Source organism: Electrona antarctica (assembly GCF_951216825.1).
Source record: "Electrona antarctica genome assembly, chromosome: 2".
NCBI lineage: Eukaryota > Metazoa > Chordata > Actinopteri > Myctophiformes > Myctophidae > Electrona > Electrona antarctica.
The window spans coordinates 48,495,726-48,517,960 of NC_136807.1; the positions used below are offsets into that span (position 1 = coordinate 48,495,726).

The 22,235-nt window shown below is 43.7% G+C and overlaps 2 protein-coding genes across 2 annotated transcripts in view; both read left to right on the forward strand.

The window, feature by feature from the left end:
• The window catches only part of LOC306915978 (neuron navigator 1-like), a 79,497-nt gene extending 68,891 nt beyond the window's left edge, over positions 1-10,606 (forward strand). Inside the window, exons 17-27 of the mRNA XM_079493680.1 lie at positions 89-290; positions 929-1,017; positions 1,872-1,970; positions 2,604-2,778; positions 3,242-3,513; positions 4,668-4,822; positions 5,054-5,125; positions 5,305-5,516; positions 6,718-6,836; positions 8,774-8,962; positions 10,449-10,606. Of these exons, the coding sequence (XP_079349806.1) occupies positions 89-290; positions 929-1,017; positions 1,872-1,970; positions 2,604-2,778; positions 3,242-3,513; positions 4,668-4,822; positions 5,054-5,125; positions 5,305-5,516; positions 6,718-6,836; positions 8,774-8,962; positions 10,449-10,544 (1,680 nt within the window). The 3' untranslated portion in view covers positions 10,545-10,606. The remainder of the gene's footprint in view (positions 1-88; positions 291-928; positions 1,018-1,871; positions 1,971-2,603; positions 2,779-3,241; positions 3,514-4,667; positions 4,823-5,053; positions 5,126-5,304; positions 5,517-6,717; positions 6,837-8,773; positions 8,963-10,448) is intronic.
• Positions 10,607-19,127: 8,521 nt separating this feature from the next.
• Positions 19,128-22,235, forward strand: part of mybpha (myosin binding protein Ha) — a 55,026-nt gene continuing 51,918 nt past the window's right edge. Inside the window, exon 1 of the mRNA XM_079493883.1 lies at positions 19,128-19,390. Within this exon, the coding sequence (XP_079350009.1) occupies positions 19,171-19,390 (220 nt within the window). The 5' untranslated portion in view covers positions 19,128-19,170. The remainder of the gene's footprint in view (positions 19,391-22,235) is intronic.

A 22,235-nucleotide genomic window follows, 5' to 3' on the forward strand; every position in this document is an offset into this window, starting at 1 on the left:
AGTGTACACAGTATGTGCGAATGAGAGTACATTCCATGTATTGAAAGTTGAGTGTAACTGTGAAATATCGCCCTCTTGTGGCCTGCAGTCAACAGTGGAGAACCTGAAAGCAGAGAATGACCATTTGAAAACGGGCAGCAGCGACCCCAGCGTTGCTGCGGCGGGCTCCGGTGGTCCCACGACGTCCACCTCTCAGCCCTCGGGTCTGGCCTCTCTGCTGGGACCCTCGCCCATCAGCATGTCCCTCACCAAGTCCTTCAGCCTCAGCATGAACGACTGTAAAGACCCAGGTAAGAGACCACGCTTTAGCAACGAGGGCAGGGGTCACGTCGACAAAATGAATGTGTCCGAGGCAGAGGTTATACACACCATTATGATGTTCTTATTTTGACCATTCTGGGTTTTCTTCAGAATATACATGATACTTACGCCACTATGGTCCACTAGTACTAGTTATAGGTCTCAAATGTTTTATTTACAAGGACACCCTTAACTCTGAGAGTGTACAAATGTACACTATCAGAGTTACAGACTTGTTATGGTCATTCAGGGATAGCTTTTTATGTGTTTCTGGTTATTATTATTATCCACTCATTTTGTATGTCTGTGACAAAACTGTCCACCACAAGCCAGCAAGGCGAGGACCCCTGAACTAGGACTGTCACGATTATGACATATGACATTTATGACAAATATGACATTTTACTTGACGATTAATTTGTCACACAAATTATTTCCGATTATTTTGTCGTTGAACACTGGAAACCTGTGAATAAAAGTTTTTGTTATGTTACAATTACATCTACAATTGAGGGAAATAAGTAATTGTTGAACTACTCCGTTAAACACGTATGCATCCTCACGTGTTAAGAAGATGTCAACCGTCTCCTTCTCTTTGCTCATTCCACCCTCTCTTCTCTTTCATCAGACGTGTTTCCAGCGGACACGCTGAGCATGTCCTCTCAGCGGGGCGACACGTGTGTGAAGGTGCTGGTGCGCATCGGAGATCAGACCGAGGTACGTCTGTCTGGAAGGTCTTTACCGTGCATCTAATGACATCCATTATGTGACCGCACCGTAATGCCTAAAGCCCCCTTACACATGACATAATGCATAAAAGCCCCCTACACATGACAAGCGATAGGGAGGGCAGTTAGGTAGCCTCGGAAACCCAGACGTTTTTATTTCCAGGGAGAAAAAAAAAAGTCTGGGTCCGAGTCCACTTCAATTCGGCATAGAGTAGTGCAAACATCACTCACTCTCTGCTGATTTCTGATCGTCTGCACCTTTGTTAAATTGACACATATACACGCACACATATACACGCACACATTCCTCTCTCTCTCTGTCGCTCTAATTCATTAGTCTCATGTCTAGCAGCTGTGCATAGTTTCTCCCGGCCTATGCCATAAAAAGCATAGGTGAGTTCCAGGCTAGCAGTTAGGTAGAGAGTGGAAGATGAAATATGCACCTGTATTTGGAACAAGCAAAGCCCTGACAGTTAGTTTCATTGTTAAACCTGGTAGCCCCCAACCGTCCGGATACTGACACTGACTTGCAACACACGATTTTACTGTTGTGTTGAAGAGATCTGGGAACTCACTGGAGAAAAATAAAAACGGTTAATTTAACACGTGTGTACGACACAAACGCTATCCCGTTCTTTATGACGCTGTGAAGTCATCGGTCAGGCTTTGAAAGGTCACTGTGCAAAAAAAATCAAATTGGCCGACGAGGGCATCGCCACGGGCAACACAGCAAGCACTGTCTGACACTCTCCTCATGGCAACAATGACTCACCGTGTGTGTGTGTGTGTGTGTGTGTGTGTGTGTGTGTGTGTGTGTGTGTGTGTGTGCGTCCGTGTGTGTAGGAGAGTAAGCAGCAGCAGGAGTTCTATCTGGGTACGGTGCAGGTCACTGGCAGGATGGACTGGGCCAGTCTGGACTCACTCATAGCCAAGACGTTCAGAGTAAGTCGACATTCAATAAGAAGGAATTTCTCTTTAGACCTGGAAGGCCTACACGTTGTTAAACCTTCCTACTCGGGAAAGCCCTACTTCTTCATACAAAAGTAGTGAAAATAGCCGATCTACGCATTGTGCGCTTAACCCATTTTGACCTGAGATCAGATTCTAAAAATGTCTTCTACATCCTGACAGTTTTCTGAAAAAGCTATGTTTCTATGTCAGTGGTTCTTCGATTTTTCAAAAATAGCAGACCTACAAGCTCGTAGCGCGCCACTCGGTGGCGCGCTATGAGCTTGTAGATCTGCTATTTGTCAATAGCTAAAGCATAACATAATGCTAACACCAAAAGGGGTTCCTGCCCCAAAATGGGTTAAATTGTTCTTAAAGTTATATTAAAAAGGAACGGTTTTGGACATACATGACAACAACAACGATATTAAAAAGTCTGTTTTTCAGAAAACTTGGGTTAGGATTTAGAAGGCATTTGTAGAATCGGCATCACGTCTTAACGGTCACATTGTTACCACAGCATCATGCAGGCGATGCCGTGATGTAGCCTTTTTGTTTTAGACCGCTTTGAGTTTTTCCGACGAATGAACGTGATAATGATCCTTGTCGTTTCCCCCCTCGTCCCAGGAATACTTGACCCAAGTGGACCCGACGGCCAGCCTGGGTCTGTCCTGTGACTCGCTGCACAGCTACCAGCTGTCCCAGGGAGGTGGGCGCAGGGTGCTGGGTGGAGAGAAGCCCCAGGCGTCGCCGTCCCGCTGTCTGGGCAGCGGCCCAGCTCGCATCCTCGTCACCTTGAAAGGTCAGTTGTGACTGTGATCCAGCCAGAGGAGAAGCACTGTGCTTGAATGGTTCTAGCATCCATCCATCCGCGTCGACGAACGAATGCCAAAAACATGTTTTTCCTGATGAGTCACACTCATCAGGAAAAACATGTTTTTGGCATTCATTCCACCTGATAGCAATGAAATTAATAAAAAAATAGTCTTTCTTTCTCTCTCTCTCTCTCTCTCTCTTTTGCAGTTTTGCAGAGCTGACTGCTTATAAACAATATACTGTACAAACATTATATACAACGTTTATATACAGTATCTGAATTTATGAATAAAAGACTGTTAAACACATATATATATTTATTTTTTCCCCCCTAGCATATGTGTGATTGCTGTTTGTGATCCTGCTGTTGTATACAACAAATAACACTTTATTGTTTTGCTATCATAATGAGAAAAGTACATAAATGCATTCTCCACGCCCTCCCTCAGGCCTCAAGGAGAAGAGTGTGGACTCGCTGGTGTTCGAGACCATGGTGCCCAAGCCCATGCTGCAGCACTACATCAGCCTGCTGCTGAAGCACCGGCGCGTGGTGATGTCTGGCCCCAGCGGCACGGGGAAGACCTACCTGGCCGGGCGGCTGGCCCACTACCTCCTGCAGCGCAGCCGCGAGGCCGAGCCGCAGTCCCCCTCCTCCCCCGTCTCCCCACCGGGGGGTCACAGTGCGGCCGTGACCTTCAACATGCACCGTCAGTCACACAAGGTACTGTAACAAGGGGTGGAAATAGTACTCACATTTTGTTTTACTTAACCCATTTTGACCTGAGATCAGATTCTAAAAATATCTTCTACATCCTGACAGTTTTCTGAAAAAGCTATGTTTCTATGTCAGTCGTTCTTCGATTTTTCAAAAATAGCAGACATACAAGCTCGTAGCGCGCCACTCGGTGGCGCGCTATGAGCTTGTAGATCTGCTATTTTTCAATAGCTAAAGCATAACATAATGCTAACACCAAAATGGGTTCCTGCCCCACAATGGGTTAAGCAAAAGTATCAAGAAGTAAGACCGGCACCCGCCCCTCTACTAGACCAGAAACAAGTAAGACGCGTGAACGCGGGAAGCGAACGCAGCTGTTGTGGCAGTCTGACACACATACACATACACACATACATTTTTTTTTTCCTTTTTAAGGTTTTTTTGCGTGCCTGCGATGCACGTGCGTGCGTGCATGTGTGTGTGTGTGTGTGCGTGCATGTGTGTGTTTTTGTATGTGATAAAGCTGCGCCCTCTGGTGGCGGGCGGGTGGTGTTACAGCGTGACACACAGACAGACACACACACAGACAGACATGATCTGCTCGGTCTCATAGTAAATGCTCACTGCGTTCGCAATCACTGCGTTCGCAATCACTGCGTTCGCAGTGATTGCGAGGGCTAATCTCACAAACTGCTGTACCAATTGGCACCGGATTTCTCATACTGTGTTAAGTGTACAATGTCAGATGCAAAGCTACAGTCTACCATTCATTTCCAACGGAAGCCAGCCACATGAAGATGCAAAGCTACGTCTGACAATTAAACTGCAACCCTGTGACAGATATGCTGCTCTACTTATTTTGTATCTGACAGTGTGACTGCAGCATTTATGCTAGACCTCATTTTAGATTTGTTTTTAATATATTTATCTTTAATTTTATAATGGAAGTGAATGCGGGTCAGATGGGGCTGATTCTGAAACCGTGCCCAAATCTTTAGTCATACGTAACGTTATAAGTTACACTGTGAGTGAAGTCCGAGATCCACAATGGGATCCACGCCATTATTAGAGCGCGTCTTGTGTCCTCCATGCACAAATATAAACAGTACACGTGTAAAGACAACAGTTTATTTACCTCCTCTGACCTTCTGCTCCAACAGGAGCTGCAGTTGTATCTGTCCAACATGGCCAATCAGATTGACCGGGAGATCAGTGGAGGAGAGATGCCATTGGTTGTTATCCTAGATGACATCAGTGACGCTATGTCCATCAGTGAGCTGGTCAATGGAGCGCTCACCTGCAAGTATCACAAATGGTGAGTGCACAGCAGAGAAAGAGAGAGAGAAGGAGAGACAGAGAGGAGATACCGGCAAATACAAGTAGTAGCAATAATAATAAATGTAATACTGTAATAATAATAAATCTTTGTGTGATGGGATAATTATTTATTTTTACGATTTGTAAAATGTAACAATGGATCAAGGTCAGATTTCATCCATGATAATTAGACATCCTTTAACTTTGCTGTTCTTTATTTTCTTTTCAGTCCTTACATCATTGGAACGACCAATCAGCCTGTGAAGATGTCATCCAACCACGGACTGCACCTTAGCTTCAGGTACTGTAAATCTAGAGTCAAATAACCCTAACCACATACCTTCTCTCCTACATTTTAAATCACATGTGGTATCCGCCTGGGCACCATTGTCCTGGTCCTCAAAAGATAAATGGTTGTTTTATGGTTAAAAGAAAAGATTTCTAGAGATGCGTTTATAACTAGAAAATGTTTCACCTCAGGATGGTGACGTTCTCCAACAACGTGGAGCCCGCCAACGGCTTCCTGGTGCGCTACCTGCACCGCAAGGCGGCCGAGGCCCAGCAGAAGGAGCCAGAGGTGATGGACCCGGCCGGGCGGCAGGCCCTGCTGGGTGTGCTGGACTGGGTGCCTCAGCTCTGGTACCACCTCCACACCTTCCTGGAGAAACACAGCACTTCTGACTTCCTCATAGGTTAGTTCCTCTGGTGCCACCTCCACACCTTCCTGGAGAAACACAGCACTTCTGACTTCCTCATAGGTTAGTTCCTCTGGTGCCACCTCCACACCTTCCTGGTGAAACCTGACTTCCTCGTAGGTTAGTTCCTCTGGTGCCACCTCCACACCTTCCTGGTGAAACCTGACTTCCTCGTAGGTTAGTTCCTCTGGTGCCACCTCCACACCTTCCTGGTGAAACCTGACTTCCTCATAGGTTAGTTCCTCTGGTGCCACCTCCACACCTTCCTGGTGAAACATGACTTCCTCATAGGTTAGTTCCTCTGGTGCCACCTCCACACCTTCCTGGTGAAACATGACTTCCTCATAGGTTAGTTCCTCTGGTGCCACCTCCACACCTTCCTGGTGAAACATGACTTCCTCATAGGTTAGTTCCTCTGGTGCCACCTCCACACCTTCCTGGTGAAACCTGACTTCCTCATAGGTTAGTTCCTCTGGTGCCACCTCCACACACACCTTCCTTGAGAAACACAGCACTTCTGACTTCCTCATAGATGAGAGGGAGGGAGAGGAGGAGAGAGCCTGTTGAAGTCTGAGATCCACAATGGGATCCATGCCATTATTAGAGCGCATCCTGTGTCCTCGTGCACAAATATAAACAGTAGGCCTACTTGTGTCTAACAGGGCCTGTTACAGGCAGTGTTGATTTCGTAGACAAAAATAATGTGGAGAAAAATGTCCATCCACTACCTTTTTTCACTGACGGAAACTAACGAAAAATGAATAAAAACTAAGCTATGATGACTAAAATGTAGTCTAATGGAGTGCATGAAAAAGAGATCCAGTAGAACTAAAAGACAAGTCATTTATGTTTGGTGCTGTGCTCTGAAAATAGCAGATCTACAAGCTGCTTGGAGGTCTGTATACTTGTACACACTCTTTTTGTGTCATGCGTGTTAACTTCAGGGTCCACTTTATGCTACTCGAATACATCGATTAGTTACATTACCTGTTGCACCCCTAGTTTGGTCAAAGCACTAGGAGACTGTTGAGGATGGCAATGAAGGACCGGGAAGTCTGGCGTGGTATTGTGAAATCCATTTCAAAGAAACCTTTGAAATGGCTGTATTCTTTGAAGTGAACCAGTGGATATTATTGTATAGAATACTTACCTTTAGAACCATCATCTGGGCTGACAGGATGTTTTTTACCTTCCCCAGGTCCCTGCTTCTTCCTGTCATGCCCAGTCACAGTGGCGGAGTTCAGGCCGTGGTTCATCGACCTGTGGAACCACTCCATCATACCTTACCTGCAAGAGGGAGCCAAAGATGGAATCAAGGTGCTTACTTAACACACCCATGGATGCATGTGTGTACTGCACATACACACAACGCACATGTTCAAGGTTACTTTATTTTGTCTCCCTGGGGGAGAAATTTGTCTTGGACAGAAAGACCTGTACTACAGCATACATAAATAGAATGCATTTACAATACAAGACTCGTACACAGAAGCCCACATACCTAGTGCAAAAAAAGAGCAGCACCTTAGCACCACCTCAAAGCCTTCTACCCCTACCCTGTCTGCCCTCTGCAAGGACTCGGTTAAGGAGTGTGATTGACAGAGGGACAATGGAATTCTTGTACATATATTTGCATGCATGTACCTCGTACCTCCTACCTGAGGGCATTAACCTATACTCAGGGTATAGTACGTACATGGTGGGAGGGGTCAGGCACAACTTTCTTAGCCTGCCCAATCTGTGTGCTTGTTTGTGAAAGATTCAATCCTTTATTTATCCATGTTGTTTCACTAGGTTTCCTTAAAGTCATACTGTGTAACCTTTTCAATGAGACAAAAGGTATTTGTGATATAATGTTTCACTGGTATATTGTTTTAACAATATCCATTCCACTTAAAGTTTTAGTCGTCAAGCGTCAACATGACGCAGGCACTGGAAAGGTATTCATTTAGGTATTTTTTAAATTGATACATACACCATACCTTGTGCTAGGACACCGCAGCATTCGTTTTGGAGCGATACTTCTGTGGTTGAGTTAAAAACTGAATTAACCCATTTTGAGCGGGAACCCCTTTTGGTGGTTACATACATTATGTTATAATTTAGCTATTGAAAAATAGCAGATCTACAAGCTCATAGCGCGCCACCGAGTGGCGCGCTATGAACTTGTAGGTCTGCTATTTTTGAAAAATCGTTAAAATGTGCCTCAAATCTTTCAGAAAATTGTCATGATTTAGAAAACTTTTTTTTTTAATTTCGACGTCAGGCCTGAATGGGTTAATAGTTCTAACTGACAATGGAGTTTACCAGAGGTGTCGCAGCATGGGCGTCATTCACTAAACTTGGGTACGCACAGATTATGTAATCTATTTTTGTCTGTGGATTCTGGCGTACCGGTACTCCCATAAAAATGTTTATGTGCCCAACATTTGTCATCAAACGATCTATGTTTGGATGCATATGCATTTTTTTTTCTTCACGCATTTAGAGCTGAATTATTAGGTTATTATCAGTTTGACCACAAGTCTGTGTATTTAAGACTGTCGTGCCTTATGTTGCTTTAGGCGACAGACGCACCTCCAATGTTGAGTTATTAATGTATAATATTGATCACATGAACGCCACGCAATAGCCTAATAAGTCTTACCGTCTGAGGAGGACGCGGTACGGACGCAATCTAGCAGGATAGCTCGCTCGGATAGCGGCGCTCTAGTATGCCCTGGATCCCATGTCATCTTTTTACCTGAGCAAAGGTGAGCATTGTTCAGTAGGCTTGGGCTATATATCCTTTTCCTTCTTTTATTAGCCCATTATAGGGTGTGGTGGTGGGGTTAACTTTCTTATTCACATTACACGTGAGAGCAACTTTATTAACGTTCAGCTCGCTTCCGGACAGAACAGCTGTACAAGTTGTCAAGGCGGTGCGATGCGGCACATTTGTAAGCTTGCAGATGTGTTTTTTTCCCTTCCCACGTTGGTTATTTCCGGTTGCCTTTTATGGTGAATGTTAAAACGGGGCACGGGACAATGCAAGTGATCTACACGGGAGCACGCTTGTGATGTACAAACAGCTGGGATTCATCATCATGATGAGATACACCTGTGATCGGCACTAAACAAGGCTATAGACTCCCTTTTCAAGAATCACTTCACTTAGAACAAACTGTTCTGTAGAATCCATCATAATACTGTAGCACATTTACAAACAGCTCTGTGAATTCCCTATTATAATTCCATACCTTCTTCTCTACTAGGTGCATGGTCAGAAGGCTGTATGGGAGGACCCCGTGGAGTGGGTGAGGGGGACCCTCCCCTGGCCCAACGCCCAGCAGGACCAGTCCAGACTCTTTCACCTACCTCCGCCCAGCACTGGACCGCCCGGCGAGGAGAGGAAACCCCCCAAAGTCACCCCTCCGCCCGCCACGCTGGAGTCAGACCCTCTGGTGAGTCGGTGGGAATTTGAGTGTGTGGAAAATGGACAGTTTGATTGATTGATTGATTGATTGAATACTTTAAGCACACGTCACCGCTAAACCCCTTATGCCTAAACTTCTTTGCCTCTTTTTACTATTTTGCAAAACATTTTTGAATAGTTAAAATGGCCAGTCTACAAGCTCACAACGTGTCAATGTAGATTGGCTAGTTGAACTATTCAAAAATGTTTTTCAAAATAGTAGAAAAAGGCAAGAAGTTTAGGGATAAGGGGTTTAGTGGTGACGAAAATGGAGCCCTTAGAGCTCCATTTTTGTCTCATCTTTCTAAAGCCACTATTTGGGGATTTAGGAGTGGGGAAAGTTGGTTCCCCCACTAAAGTTGGTATTTTGGTTACCTGTCTAAATATTATGCATAGGTGTGGTTTGGGCGTTACAATAATTAAATCATATTTAACCAATCACCAGTCCACGTGCCATATAGATCCCTTATTCGTTACCCGTTAGTGCTATATTGCTTCATAGCCTTACGTTCTATAGCCCATGGAAGAGTGTTGCGTTGCTGCTGTCGCTTTCCCAAACTTGATTTTTTTTTGTTGTGATTTTCGTTTTTTTTTCATATTAACACAGCTTGAATGTTGAAGAAAGTTTTCATTCCAACAGATTATTGATTTGGGCAAATTAAATGTATACATTTATAAGTCAAAGTAGGCTAGCCAGCTCTAGGTGTTGAAATGTTGTGAACATTCAAAGGGGATTTTCTCAGCTTTGGGTAAAACGGCACAATCATTTTAAAATGGTCATATCTCCTTCAAATATTTTTCATATAATATTTCATTGAATGATACATCATATGAAAGCTTACATTCTGTACTTTAATAATCTGTAAAAAACTGAAAAATTACTCTGGTCAAGATGAGGGCCTATTTGCCAGACCCGGTCACAAATGTTTGTGACCAAAATAGCAATTTATGGGAAAGCGTGCCAACACGTGCCTACTGCCTAGGTGCCTAGGCGCAAATAACGGGGTCGGCAAAAAATATAGCGGGTGACACGGGACGAAAATACCATTAAGGGACAGAGAAAGCTCCTATATTCGTAATTTTCGGGCAGCGGCTGAATTGCGGGCCGCGCTGCGGGTAAAGGCTGCGACAAAATTGGAGCCCTTAGTCTTTTAGTCTAATAGCACTGAAATGTTTTGATTGGCTGAGCACCCCATAGCGATGATTTGATTGGCTGAGCAATGCACGTATTGAGGATAAAAAGTGAGGACGCCACAGGTGATCAGCTTTGAGGATTAGCCTTGAGGACTTGAGGATAAAAGGACTTGAGGAGAAAAAGTGAGGACACCAATTATTGTGTTTGGCCGGAATGTGATGATGTATGATGATGTATGTATGATGACAAGAGCGCCCCTCGCTTCACACGGGTGTGATTTTTGTTTTATATAACTCTATGCTTGACACATTCCCCCTCTCTCTATCCCCCTGCTGCGCAGATGGCCATGTTACTGAAGCTCCAGGAGTCTGCCAACTACATCGAGTCTCCGGAGCGGGAGGGAATGCTAGACCCCAGTCTGCAGGCGACCCTCTGAGCACAGCAACCTGCTACACAATAGACACAATGCTGCCTGAAATAGTACGGAGGATGACGACCGTCAGCCAAGCCACTGGAAACACGGTTGTGCCTAACAAAACGGCTGACTGCGTGTGGTGGTGGAACATGGCGTTCACACGAGAGAACTTAACAGACTGAAAAGTCATCTGTGCGCTCAGTCGGCAGTTTGAGACTTAACTTATGAACATAATGGACCTACAGAATGTGTGATTTTATGGACAAAGGATAAAGTCTGCCTGACTATTATTATAATATTGGCGGGAAACCCATGAAAACGCGCTTCCTTGGGAAGTGTGGGCGAACATGTCGGGAAAGGTCTTTTCTCTGTTCCTCGGTTTTGTTGTCGAGGAGGGGGTTTTGGAGTTGCTGAATCTGCAAGTGCATGGTAACCAGAAGAGTGTGATGCTAAATTTTTACATTATAACCTTATTGATCAAGACCTCCATCTTATTTCCATTTGTAGCCACTAAGACGACTAGTGCTGACTGAATTTGTGCCGAGGAGGCACAGGCTTCATTCGGCAAAGAGATAAAGCTCCAACGGTAAATTGTGACAACATCTGATTTCCCCCAAAAATTCGAAACGTCACTAGGCATCAGCCAAAAAATGCACTTTATTTTCTACCTATCCTAATTGGGTTTTTTTATTGGCTGTGTCAGTGTCTGGAAGAGCACATTAATGGCCTGATTGGCTCGACCGTGTCTCTACAACTAAGTTTCTCTAGGTGGCAGTGTTTACTACCATCGGCCTCCGCAGCACTCTCAAAGTGTGTGCCTCTCACTTATTGAAGGTGCTCGGTAGAATGCCACACACTTAATATACAAAGCAAATTGCATCGGGTAGCGTTCTTGTGTTGTCTGTTTTATTAAGACATCATAACCATTCGCTGATATTCATCGGATGCATCGGATTGGTCAGAACTGTGAATTTCCAAAGTGGGTAAAAGAAGTGCATAAGAGTGACGTGCATGGGTGAACACTGAGACAGTTTTAGGATCAGTCTATTATAGAATGACATTATCATTGGATCCGATGGTCGGCGGTTTAGTTGGGCTGTGTATTGATATCAATTATCAATATAACCACAGATGTGAATGAGGAGGCTGTCAAGCTGCCTACTGGAATGTCGTCGGTACCAGACATTCCCTCGGTGGTGTGAGCTAACTGACTGATGTTAGCAGACATTGTCTCATCTCAACATAGGCTACTATAAAACCCCAGAGGTAGGGGGAAAAGTGGCTTATTTAACTTGTCTGCCAACACAGCCTACACTTTCTTGGCTATGCTCGCGTAATATTATGTACTTAGAATAACTGTTTTTTGAAATACACACACAATACATCCTCTTGTGATCGTTAGGAGAGGATACAGCTTTGAAATCTTGTTTTTTTGTAGGATTTTATACTGAATCGTCCTCACCGATAATCATCGACATCTACTAGCTAACATGCCATTGAGTCTGACCGTCAGCCAAAATGATTTATCGACAGCGGCGCTGTCGCAGAAGCTCTAGATTTCAGTCATCGCTGTTCCTACTAATATCTCCCGTTCATCACCCCACGAGTGCTAGAGCAGAACACCATTGACGAAACTGCCATCCGCCATTGCAGAACCTGTGTACAACAATAAGGATCTTCCTACTCCACGTTTTTTGGGTTATTTATATCTTAAAAACAACATTATTGACTTATAGAATTTTATTTTATTTCATTGTCCCATATATGCCATATCTTCTGACGTCTCACAAGCGCAACAGGCGCGAGTGTCAGTCGCAGAGAGCTGAGCCTAATTTATATATATTATCGGATGTATAAGATCATCGGCATCGATGGTGTCGCTCGCCGAAAATAACTGTTATTTTATTTGTACGGTTATGGTACGGTTGCTTCTGCATTATAAGTGTCCTCTTGCCTTTTCCTTCCCTCGCCACCTCTTTTCATGACGGTTGACAGAAATGACAGCTGTCTGTAGATCAGTGGTTCTCAACCTGTGGGACCTAAACTAAAAAAGAATACAAGAAAAAGAATAACAAAACTATACTATTAAAGCTGCTCTAACATTGGTCAAATTGTCAAATAGAAAGCGATAAAAGATCTGCTATTATCACAATGTTTACCTGTGGAACCGAGTCAAACACAATTGAATGCCTCAACTCCTACATTCCAAGTGCTTATCAGGGTGGGGGGGGTCCCCCAGTTCAAATATTTTCAGGGGGTCACGGCGCTGAAAAGGTTGAGAACCACTGGCGTAGACGAGGGAAGGAGGGAGGGAGGGGGGCGGTGGGGGTACTATACTGTAAACAAAATGTGGTGTGCTCTTAACTTCTCATCTCTGTGCCATTTGACCTCAGACTGCCATGTTGTGTTCCGATATCTTAGTCTGGACCTTCCAAAACACACAGGGTGCTGCTGGCGTCAAAAAACTAGACACTCAGATGATTATTCTCTGTGCCTAAAACACAATGTTGGCCTGATTGAAGCTGTCTGCCTGGCCCCTAAGCTGCTGTACAAAACCACCACACCAAGGCCTATAGGTTTTAGAGGGAGAGAGATCATACTATATCATAGACATATAAAGGTAGACGCCTCCTTCGACTCTGGGGCTTTCCCGAGGTTCCTTGCAAAGCACAAGGACTGTCTAAAGAGGACGAGACGCGAAGACCGTACGGGCGACGCCATGTTGCTTATGGTGCTCCATGGAAGGAAAGAAACATGCGCAGTTGAGACCAAGGAAGCTGAACACGGAAGTGTTGGCTGCATATAGCCCATTGCGCATGTTTATTTCCTTCCATGGAGCACCATAAGCAACATGGCGTCGCCCGTACGGTCTTCGCGTCTCGTCCTCTTTAGACAGTCCTTGGCAAAGCATAGCGGAAGCATGAGCGGAAGCATTGCCAAGCTTTACGCGTGCGTCACACAAGGGGACGTTCGGTAGGCCAATCAGAGACAATGCAAACGCTTGTTTCCTCATGCCAATAAAACTCCCTTGGGTTGAATTGATAAGTCCCGGAAAGGACACGCTGTGATTGGCCAGTAGTCACTTGAGTGGCAGCGACGCACGCAGCTCGAGTGGAATAGTAAGAGAGTGGCGACACTAGCGTTGACTCGCATTGTAACAATGGAATGCGGAAGTGCTCGTTCTATCTCAATGGGATAGTTCCAATGTTTGGAACTATAGCCCATATAGGCACCCGCTTTGCAGCGAAATCAAAGCGTGTCGCCACTCTCTTACTATTCCACTCGGGACGCAGCGTGCCTTCCGCACTTCCGCCTGACTTCCACCTAATGCTGTAGACGCATGGCTCCAAAGAACTTCAGCGGCCAATGAGGCGTCTATTTTATAAAATATCTATGCGTACTGTACCCCGGAGAACTTCCCTCTCTCTGACCTATTATGATGTCACTTTAACGATGTCACTTTAACACCCCCATCAGATCAAAGAAAAACAGCACGCTGGGCAGACAGAGAGGATGAAACATTTGGACCTTTTGGGCTGGTAGTTATAACGATAGAACTGATAGTAAAGAGTGTGCGTGTGTGTGTGTTATCTGTGTGCACCTCTGTGTGCTAGGATAGACTGTGTAAAAGAACAACACAATGAATGGGCTTCTTACTATAGTTGACGTGTGATTTGACACCGAACAACACCTTATACACATTGTCCTGAATATCAAGCGTGTGCCACGACGTGATGTATTTGACCGTAGAGTCGCCTGAGAGTGAACGTTGGTGTAATGACACCTCGCCGTCCTCGCCCATCGGAGAAGTGACCATGTCGATGCATGTACAGTATATCCCTGCCCTGGTGTCGTTCGTCCCCCCCCCCCCCCCCCCAGAAAACCTTGCCTCGATCCGGATCGTTGGACCTACCGTACTTACCTTATCCATAGGGAGGGGGGGGAAGGGGATTTTAATAACTATCCTATGTCCATGTTTTGTCTGTTTTTAAAGCGGATATTTTTTTTTTTTCTTTCTTATGTATAATTCTTTGTATAGTTATCCTTCTTGTTTTGTTTTTTGTACAGGACATGGCTATTGTAAACATTGTAAATAGTCAACGAACGCATCTCTGCGACAGCAATCACTTAAACTATGGAGGTGTGTGTGTGTGTGTGTATAAAGACTCAAGAGAAAAGGCCCTTGTTAATGCAGTGAATGCAGGAGGATCCTGGCGGTCATTTTGTATTCCTCCGCTGTGTTGAAGGAGCAATATAGAGGCTTGATGGAGAGAAGGGGGCTAATAGTGGATTCATGGCATGTCTATAAAAACCACGGCGAATCCCATATGTCTAACATTGCTCTATAGACACTCAATAAAGTCATGCCATTCTTAACGTGTCAATGTGTCTTGAGCTTTTGTGTGTGTGTGTGTGTGCGTGTTTCTGTGTGTGTGTCTGTGTGCGTGTGTGTGTGCGTGCGTGTGTCTGTGTGTGTCTGTGTGCGTGTGTGTGTGTGTGTGTGTGTTACAGTGAACATAACTTGTATAAATAATAATATCCCTAACTGATTCATTCATTTTTTTTAATTTTTATTCTTCACTACAGTTTTGAAAATTACACAAATCCTGAAAAATGACAGTCCTCTCAGCCAATTAATCATTCAGTTTTGTCAGCAGCAGATGTAGGCTAATGGAAATGTACCCCACACCTGTGTGAAGTGGGGGGCGATATTACCATCTTATCATCTTTATCAGTATTTGGTCTGGCTATAATACAATTAAGTGTATGTGTTTCGATATAATACATCTGTTAACAACAAAACAATCGATTGATTTGAAATGAAAATTGACTGACAAGCCTGTATGAAGCCTTCTATACACACTTTTGTTTTTCTGTAAAAAAAGTCCACCACCACCATTTTCCCATACTGTACATACTGTACACTGCACCGTACATCATTATCAGTCTTAATTTTATCCTTGAACTTCTTGTTTAAGCCCCAACATGACTGGATATACAGGTTTTGTTGCAGTTGTAGAAATATTAGACCTTACAGTAATTGTCTAATGTTAAAGCATGTTCTTCTAATCATGCAGAGTATACTTTTCTTAAAAACAAACTTTGTTATATATTTTGGGGAAAAATAGCCAATTTAACACAGAGGTGCCCCCTCTTCCTTGGTGCCCAGTCTGCCCACCTATCCTCTTACCGTACTGTAACTAAACCGTGCCTATGATATGAATAACTAAATATGTCTAGCGGCAGATAGATTTATTTCATCTTTCTATAGAGCAAATATAATGTTCCCAGCTAGGAGGTCAGGGCCAGGCTTTTACACTTAGCAAACTGGAACTGAGTTGAGTCTGTACTTGAGTATTTCCAATTTCCAATACTTTTACTTCTACTCCACTACATCTCGGATCCAAATATTGTTCTTTTACTCCACTACATTCATTTGAAAACTTTAGTTACTAGTTACTTTGTAGATTCAGATTATTATAACAAAACATAGGGGAGAACGGGGTAATATATTTTTGCTTAAGTTGTCCTGGAAGCAAGGCAAAATGAGATGGCAGTAAAATCTAATGATCTACCCATATTTCAGGGTGTCTTCTATCAATTGAAATGATGACAAAGGGCCATGAAAATATGACCTTTTAAAAAAAAGTGTCATGTGGCTCAATTTGCCCCCAGGTAAGGGGTAAGTTGATCCAAGTCGAGGGGCAAGTCGAACCACATGATATTTTAATGTTAAAAGCTTAAACTTGCCCCGTGGGTGCACGGTGGCACAGTTGGTAGTGCTGTCGCCTCACAGCTAGAAGGTCCTGGGTTCGATTCCCGCTCGGGGCGCTGTGGGTGCTGGCGGCGTGTTTCCTCCTCCGCGTCATCAGTGCCCATACCCGAGGCGGGGTTGGCGAAAGGGCCTTTCTGTGTGGAGTTTGCATGTTCTCCCCGTGTCCCCTAGGGTAGGTACCCTCACAAAAACATGCAGTAATCCTGGTCTCTAAACAAACTGCCTCCCCCTGGCCAGCCAGGGCGCCTGATGGAGGGGAAAGGAACTGGTTGGAATAACGTGTTCCTTCCACGCGCTACGTCCAACCAGGGAAACTACCCCCTGTCACGTGTAAAGGAGCAACTTGAGTCTTGGACACTCAGGCAGGAAGGAAGCATGAGTTCAAGTCCGTTGCTCTCCCCATGTCCCCCATATATGGGGACTAGGTTGGCGAAGGGTGTGTAGAGAGCCCAGGATCACATTAGATAATTGGCACAGGGGTGAAAAAATGGGTTACAAAATCGAGGGATAAAAATTAAAAAAAAAGAAAAAGCTTAAACTTGAACAGATAATGTATTCACGTATCAATAATAATATAATAACAGTTTTCCCTTTTTTTCCCAATATTGTTAATACAATATTGCAAACTTCTTTTAAATGAGTATGTACATGCAAATTAAAGGTAATTCAGTAGCCTATAATTTGAGTAGCAAAGACTTAAGGTCATTACACACTGGCGAATTAGCGACGCGAATTAAAAATTCGACACCGGAGCGAACACCGGAGCGAACAAATAAAGAGCGAAAACGGTCGCATTTTCGCACATTCGCACATTCGCCACTGATGTGGAAGCTTGCATTGACTTCAATTGGTTTTAAAAAAAGGCGAATTATTCGCACGAATAATTCGCGTCGCTAATTCGCCAGTGTGTAATGACCTTAAATAAAAAATATGAATAGTGATTCCCATTGACTCAATTTACCCCCGGACATTGGCTCATCTTACCCATAGCCACCATTTTAGAAAACAATGACTAGAATAAGCTACTTCAGACAATTTAATTGCTAAATGATTCACATGGTTCTATCCATTGGCAAATCATCAACGTGTATGATATTACATTTTAGACCTAGGTACATTTTGCTTTGTATAACAGTCATTTTACATGATGTTTCGAAATTTTACTTTGACCGACACCAAACATTTTTTTGTGTAAAAGAATGTTTTCTACTTTCCCCATGTGCTTCCCAACTTCACAGCCAGGTGTAAATTATGGATGCTTACTAGATTTAAGGTCACATGGCAACACAGGTTTCTAGTTTTCTAGATAAAGAAAACAGTAACCACTTCAGTCTTCAACACTAGGCTATACATTTTGGCCATTTGAAAATAGCCGATCTACAAGCTCACAATGTGTCGGAATGTGACGCATTGTGAGCTTGTAGATCGGCTATTTTCAAAGGATGTTTATACATTTGACATTCTTCACAATGACTAGTCTACTTTTACTTTTGGAACTTTAAGTACATGTTGATGCCAATACTTTTGTACTTTTACTCATGTAGGCCTATATTTTGAATTCCGGACTTATACTTGTAACAGAGTAGTTCTACATTGCAGTACTGATACTTTTAATTCAATAAAACATTTGAGTAGTTTTTCCACCACTGTAGATTGGATAATGTTCCCTGGCTGGAATTTTAGATGCTGGGGTTCTCAAATGGTTATGTACACATTCTGAGTTGTTGTCCAGCAGGTGGCAGTAAAGGGTTAACAGCAACAGTTCGTCAGTGAGGAAATGAAATCTGTTGAAACGAAAAGTTAACAGATAAAAGTTTGGTGGCAGCGACCATAGATATATATAAACATGGCAGCGACACTCTCTAGTCTAGAACTCTCTACAGAACCTTTCTACAAGACGTTATACACAAAGTCTCTACAGAACCTTTCAACAAGACCTTTTACACAAATACTGACAAAATCATTGGTGAGTAGCTACTGCATTTAGTTAATGGTTTACTAAACAAGGAAACCTGACTCAGTCAGTCTGTCTATTAAACTCTAATCCTGATTCCTCCTCACGTATGACTATCATAGCGTTTTTCACTTCCCCAAAATGTGTGTGTGTGTGTGTGTGTGTGTGTGTGTGTGTGTGTGTGTGTGTTGTAGGCCGCATCCAGCTATCTAAATAGGTGACAGGTAGTCTGTGTGGTTAAATATGAAAGTGAATGAACAGGTGTGAGATCTGTGTGAGTCTGTAATCCTTCTAAAAGTCATGTAGTGATTATTTTGTTGCTATTTTCTTGTAGTGTCTTAATGTTGATCTTGCCTACTTTTAATTTGTCCTTGATCATGTGTTTTTATCTTGTTTTTAATCTGGTTTAATATAGTGATGGGAGATTAATCGGCAAACACATCGGTATCGGCCGATATTTGCCTTAAACCAATTAATCGGTTATCGGTAAAACAATATATTGGATTTAGTTAAGTTTCATTTTATTATAATACATTTTGAAAAATAATTTAAAAAAGCCTGAAAAAGCCCTTTGTGATGATGAAGGCTGCAAATTATATCAGTGTTTTCTGGGGAAGCTTTCGAAAGAGTCAATAGTTGGAACATTTAAGTAGCCAATGTTTTGCTGCTGTTTTTTTTGTGCGTCTGCGCGCGCGTGTTGCTTGCAAGTGACTGCATGACAAATCGTGAGCGCATCCGAGTTCCATGATGAAGGGAGGCTGCTAGGGAGGGTGGATCTGTCCCATAAGGTCATGCGGGTGGAGTCTCTTTGCCTATATTACCTGATCAAGTCCCTCTTTTCTCCTCTATCCAGAGGAGTGAGAGAGAGGACTGCAGGCTGATTCCTACTAGGATACTTACTTACTTTTTGCACCGCCATGCCAGCCAAACCCGCACCCATCAAAAAATCCCCCGCCAAGAAGGCGGCAGAGGCTGAGCCCGCAGCGAAGGCTCCTGCTGAGCCCGCTGCTCCTCCGCCACCTGCCGCCGAGGCACCTGCGGAGGCAGCGCCGGCCGAGGCTGCTGCTGCGCCCGCCGCGGCGGAGGAGGAGGCATCGCCTGCTGCAGCCCCAGCGGAGGAAGGAACACCCGCTGAAGGTAGGCCTACTATACTATAGTGCTCTGTCCTGAGTCCTGACCTGGTGGTGCATGATGGGACATACCCTTTATATAACAACAGGTCATTATGAGTATAATCTCGCGTAGCCAGACTGTTGCCTCTCGCAACAGTTCCTCGATTGTGGAATATAGTTGTCTGCCTTATGAGTATGAGTATGACTATGACCGTGGACGATGCCTGGCTGTCTTTCCGTCTGTCTGTGCCCCAAAAGCGCTCTCATCATCAGCAAACTGCGTTTAGCCTATACTCATACTGGCTGCTTTTTTGATGAATTGAGTAGGAGGACTCCTATACTCAATTGAAAGGACCCCAATGGACCCCAATAGGCTTTCTTGGATTCACTCTTTTTACAGTATATTGTACCCTATAGGCTACTGTACTTGTCCATGCAAACAGTTAATAAAGTATCAATCAATAATAACCTTGTCCTTAACACATTTTGATTGATTGAATAGGCCTACTTTTATCAGTTTGAGAGAGAGAGAAAGAGAGAGAGAGAGAGAGAGAGAGAGAGAGAGAGAGAGAGAGAGAGAGAGAGAGAGAGAGAGAAGCACCTGTAGAAGATTGAACCCAAGAAAGCACAACATTGCTTGTTTCCATTGGGGTCCTGTGCATATTTTCATTGAAACATTTAGTGACAGACAAATACAATACAAAAACATCATAAAAGAAAAATATGTGCAGTATAGGCATTCATTGTGATAGGCTTGGATTTCTTCACCTAGTGTTTCTAATAACAATTAATGGTATATGGGATTGGCAAGTATTATTTCCATTCATAATCTAGGCCTATATATAGGCTACTAGACTTAGCCTAGTGTGAATGATTTATTAACTCATATACCCGCCTGTTTATCATCAGAGGATTTAAACATTCTATTAAACGCTCTAACAGTTGACGTCAAGTATAGCCTAGGTTGGAATACAAAGTAACCAACACCGACCGTACTGTAACTCCCGCTGCATTTTAATGGCTGTAGGTCATCTCCTGAAGGCACTGACCCAGTTGCTCTAGTCCTCAGAATGCTGATGACATCAATTGGAAGGCGTTGTAAAATTATAGGGGAGCCAGCAATACCTTACGTGTATGATTTATCTGTGTCTTGCTGTAAGGTGCCGATTCTTTTAGCGGGTTGTGCCAAAACGGTAGCACTTGACTTAATCGTATAGGGTAAAGTAATAATACAACCATAACTCATTATAAAGCTTGGCTTTTCTAATGACTTAAGTCGTAAAAAGTATACTTTTATAAGGATTGTGTTATTTAAAGCATTAGTATCTGATTCTGAATAATAGTTAGAACCATATACCTATAACATCCAAATGATATTTAATCTATCAGTAATTGTCCCAACTGATCTGATATCTGAATCTACTTGTCCAGTGTGGTACATTTTCTTTCCTTTATGATTTTCCTCTACACTTTACACACTTTGACTTATTACTTCGTACAATTGTATGATAACCTTTATAACCTGGTGGGAACAGAGTGGCATTCCCGACACACCGCCACTCCGACTACGTTGCTTCAGGGTCCGGTTATAGGGTTATAGGGACAGGGTTAGGAATAGTGGGCTTCGGAATACTGGAGTGGTATTATACCTTGTATCCATGTAGTGTGTATTTAACTACACACTACTGTATTTGTTTGAGCATGTGACAAATACAACCTCTTGAATCTCGGTGCTTTGGACCGAGTGGGTTTGCTATCAAAACAATGTGGCAACCCTCACCACTTCGATAGGCGAGGGAACTATATATAAGGCTATAAGATCCATTGAATCTTTCATGGTAAAGGCTATACAACTTTGTACATCACTGTCTGGAACCTTATCTAACCTCTTTTTTCCCATAAGGTACAGTATATGCTAACATCTTATGTACATATGCCAGCAGAATTAATGCTACTGCATTTGCAACGCAATTGGCTAAATAAACACAGTACTGTAGGTCAACACAACGCTGTCTCAACCCAAATGTGCCCAAAGTTAAACGTCAACATGTGACTTGAAGGTGGGGGGGAATATATGATGTACGATTCTGTCCCTATCGGGACAACTCGGACGGCGCTGAGTCGGCTCAAGCGGACTGCGCAATGTTCGGCACAGCGACTGGCTCGCCTATACACTGACACCACGCTAGACAGGAACGCCCAAAAACGTCACATCCGGTTTTAGCCTGGGGTAAGAATTTTCTATGGCTGCCAATGCAACTTGGTCCAATCCTTAATCACATACGGACAAACATCTATGCCGATGCTATCTAACTTGCGGAGGTAGCGTGCCTTGTCCACGGGCAACAGATCTTTCAACGTATGGCATTGCAAATACGTTTGATAATCGCTACTCTGCTCAATATTGTTTTGAAAATGCCGCAAATTGCATTGCAGTGAACGAGCGCAAATCACAACTTCCCCCGGTTGTGGGCAGAGTCACAGTTTGAGGCGCTGTTTACGCGCCGTGGTGTCAGTGTATAAGGCTAGCTCAGCGGTGCGTCCCGTGGCTCAAGTGTGCGGATGTCTCGGAAGGTCAACATGCCGCTCTTATTTGCCATAGTTTGAAGTTTGGGGGCGAGACAGACAGTGTTGGTCAGCATAATTGATTCCAGCTTGTAGAACAACAATTGAGCCTGCTTTGCCCTGAAAGATGCTCTGACTTGTGATGTTCAACCTGTAATCTCAGCCCCTACACCTGCTGTAGAGGAGGAGACTCCGCTTCCCAGCGTTGAACCTGAGGCTGTTCCAGTTGATGGTAAACCAAACCCTCAACTCTGACACATTTGCCCACTTTTGACAAACAAAAGCTGTTTGTATCCAGCTGATAC